General features: G+C 43.4%; 1 protein-coding gene across 1 annotated transcript in view; it reads left to right on the top strand.

Moving 5' to 3' along the window:
* The first annotated feature begins 1,942 nt into the window (after positions 1 to 1,942).
* LOC116671146 (thrombospondin-2) overlaps positions 1,943 to 3,369 on the top strand; it is a 13,509-nt gene continuing 12,082 nt past the window's right edge. Inside the window, exons 1-3 of the mRNA XM_032502134.1 lie at positions 1,943 to 2,294; positions 2,449 to 2,514; positions 2,655 to 2,791. Of these exons, the coding sequence (XP_032358025.1) occupies positions 2,234 to 2,294; positions 2,449 to 2,514; positions 2,655 to 2,791 (264 nt within the window). The 5' untranslated portion in view covers positions 1,943 to 2,233. The remainder of the gene's footprint in view (positions 2,295 to 2,448; positions 2,515 to 2,654; positions 2,792 to 3,369) is intronic.

Here is a 3,369-nt window from a genome sequence, read left to right on the forward strand (position 1 = left end):
TATCTATCTATCTATCTATCTATCTATCTGGCTGTCTGTCTGGCTGTCTGTTCCTAACAAGTCCCGTTCATGATTTAATGCCAACCCTTTTGGCCTTCCATCCCCCTGTTTGACCTGCTGCCCTCTGGCAGGCGCTACAGGTCAATCAGGACCAGGACCAGGACCAATAGACTCAGGACCAGCTTCTTCTTTTCTTTCCACAAGCCATCACCACACATACGGACTATGTGTAATAACCAGTACTTTTTGTGTGTACATTTCTTCGTAATTTGTTGTTTTATTTATTTATTATTTATTTCTTTTCTTTTAGATTTCAATTTATAATACTGGGTGAACTGCTGCCAAAATTCCATTGCTCATTTTGCACAATGACAATAAATCTTCTGATTCTGATTCTTCGGCACCTTTGTTCCCGACCTTTTCCATTCTAGGCCTCCATTCTTGTGTTACTGTGCATCCTTCCATGTAAATCCTTTTACTTTAAGCCCATTTAATTCTCTGACCACTACATGCTTAAGAGTGGTGCTGTGATTCAGGATATTGTCCTGCCTATAGCAGTAAGGTTACTGCTCACAGTGGAGAGCTTAATGATGAGCCCTATGGTCTGGTTACTTTCAGCGAAATGAGAAATGGGGCAATTGCTGCAGCTCCACCTCAACCTTTCTAAAGCTGCCTGTATGCATAAAGCGTTTGCAACCCATCCTCAATCTCACCAGCTGTCTTCTTGTGGCTTCTGCCGGTCTGTCTCCAGCCCTTGAGAGCCCTGCAACCTTCAGTCACTTTCACCATTCTGAGGCAGTGAGCGAGGTGCCCTCTTTGAAACTGTTCTCACAGTTGAAGACTGACAGAATCACAAACTCTTAGAGAGATCCCAGAACAGAATGTGCCTTCCACATGGCATATCAATCCAAGAATTTCACGCTGGACTTTGTCAAGCAATTTCACCCAGGTCTTTAATTTATAAATCCCTAGGATCGTGATAACTTTGGACTTTTTCTGCTTGTCACACCAGTGAGAGCACCTGCTTTCTCTGTTTCCAGCGTTGAACCACTTCCAGGAGGAAACACGGTGTCTGTTCCTATTTGTTTTTTGTCGTTGTGTTTCTAGGTATTTGGATATAAAGTTGGTGTTTGAATGGGCACAATCACTTGCATGTGTGCGCATGCATGTGTGCACACGTCTGTGAGATTCATTATTCCACAAGTGGAGTCTACAGATGGAAAATATGATTCAGGATGATGATGCCTCTTTGACTCAGCAGGGAGAAGACCAAAGAGAGAGTGAGCGAGAGAAGTTGGGGGGGGTGGGCGGGGGGGGGGGGGGTGGGGGGGACGCAATGTAGGAAAGCAATGGAGAAAAAAGAGGGAAGGAAAGGGATGACATAAAAAGAGATGAGGGTCCCAGTGTGGGGACTGTAGATGTTTTTGATTGCCCTTAGCTTGCTCATCTTTACCTCACAATCTTTAGCAGACCTCCAGAAATATACACATACACACCAAGCTTCGCATTTCACCAAGATTTACTTGAAGCCCGTTTCTTGCTCCTAAATATTGGAAAAACTCAGGCAGCCAATATGTTGTTGTGTGTGTGTGTGTGTGTGTCTGTGTGGGGTGTGTTCTGTGCGAGTTTTTCTGTGTCTCTCAGTTTGAAGAGTGAAGAGTGTAAATGATGTGTCTGGGAAACTTGCATGGGATGTCAACACACACACAAACACACCACACACACACACACCCACACCCACACACACACACACACACACACACACAACACACCACACACACACACAGCCGCAGTTCCTCATCCACTGGGTTTCTTGGGGAGATATGCAGTTCCATCGCCAACAGACGGGTAATATATGCTCCCGCTCCTGCCTCACACACAGACACGCACACACACACACACACCACACACACACACACCCACACACACACACACACACACACACACACACACACACACAACACACACACACACCACACAACCACAAACTCTCAAACAAATACCTAACCACATTAGAACTTTCTACAGAACCAAACAGGGCTGTCTGAATGTTGTTCACTCAGATTTCCCGCTCACCAACCTCCTCCCTATTTCTTTTGGACAACAAATTACTGACGAAGCTGTGCTGATAAGCCCCGTCCGTTAGGAAGAAAGGAAACAAGGAGACAAGGAAATAAGGAATAAGACGAGGAGACAGACATTCCATTACAGTCCCTGTGGAGCTGCAGCTGGGATGAGCCTACCAGCCGTGATTTCTAATCGTGGAGAAAGGCTAAACAGCAAGGAGTGCGCAGGTATGCAAGGTTAATTCCCTCTTTATATTCCTCTTCTTCTTCTTCTTGTTCTTCTTCTTCTTCTTCTATCTCCTCGGCAGCAGTCCTGCTTGTATTGTAGCAACATAGGTGCTATATTTCACGGTGACAGCAAATGTAATTTATATGTGAACAGGAATGAGCCCGCTGGGAGGTTTCCTCTGGCTTTGGATATTCCTCTATGCAGCAGCTGTGTACGCAGGTACCACACGTGCATTTGCTCACTGACACACATAGTATAACCTGCATTCAAAAACATGCACAAATACAGTTTCTTCACTTCTTTTTCTCCATCACCTCAAGTATAAAATCTAGCACAGAACACTTGTGTATCCTGTACAGGTGTAGGTGGGACAAAGGTCGACAATGTATCGTCACAAGTCTGTCACCATCCATGTGAGGATCTGGTTGCCTTGCACACTGAGATCCAAGGCCTGCGTATTGTGACCAGCAACCTGCTTGAAGACCTGGAGAGAGTAGTAAGACACACACACAGATACTTATTGTTCATGCACATGTATCATCTGCATTTTGGAATTTGTTTATTGTACTTAACTCTCTGATGCTGCGGTTATTTTGATATGACATGCGCAAGAATTTAGATTTCAGATGAAAAATATGTATTTTTTTAGAAACTATTACTAATAAAATAATTTTTCTGTCCTTTTAAAAAGCATTTTAAACGTATGACATGTCCATCAGTAAACCATTGCAGTGACTGCAATGTTCTTTAAATTGTATTTGATGGGGCTGAGTTTTATGGGAAATTTGTGTGACAAAATGAACAGAGTAGATCTTCCAGTGCAAATGGAACAAGTGGCAACATACGTTTTACTGACAGGAAGCACTGTGGTTTGTGGTAAATGTCTTGGTAATTTTGTGGGGGGAAAAAACATGCAAAAAGAATACCATCAGTGTTAAAATGTTGGCAACTAATCAGCTCAACCACCATTCTAGCATAATTCAACAAGTCTCTGTGTACCAAGAATTTTGACAAATTATACATATGTACAGTGGGGCTTGAAAGTTTGGGCACCCCAGGTAAAAATTTGTATTA

This window comes from Etheostoma spectabile, chromosome 21 (assembly GCF_008692095.1).
Source record: "Etheostoma spectabile isolate EspeVRDwgs_2016 chromosome 21, UIUC_Espe_1.0, whole genome shotgun sequence".
In the NCBI taxonomy this organism is placed as follows: domain Eukaryota; kingdom Metazoa; phylum Chordata; class Actinopteri; order Perciformes; family Percidae; genus Etheostoma; species Etheostoma spectabile.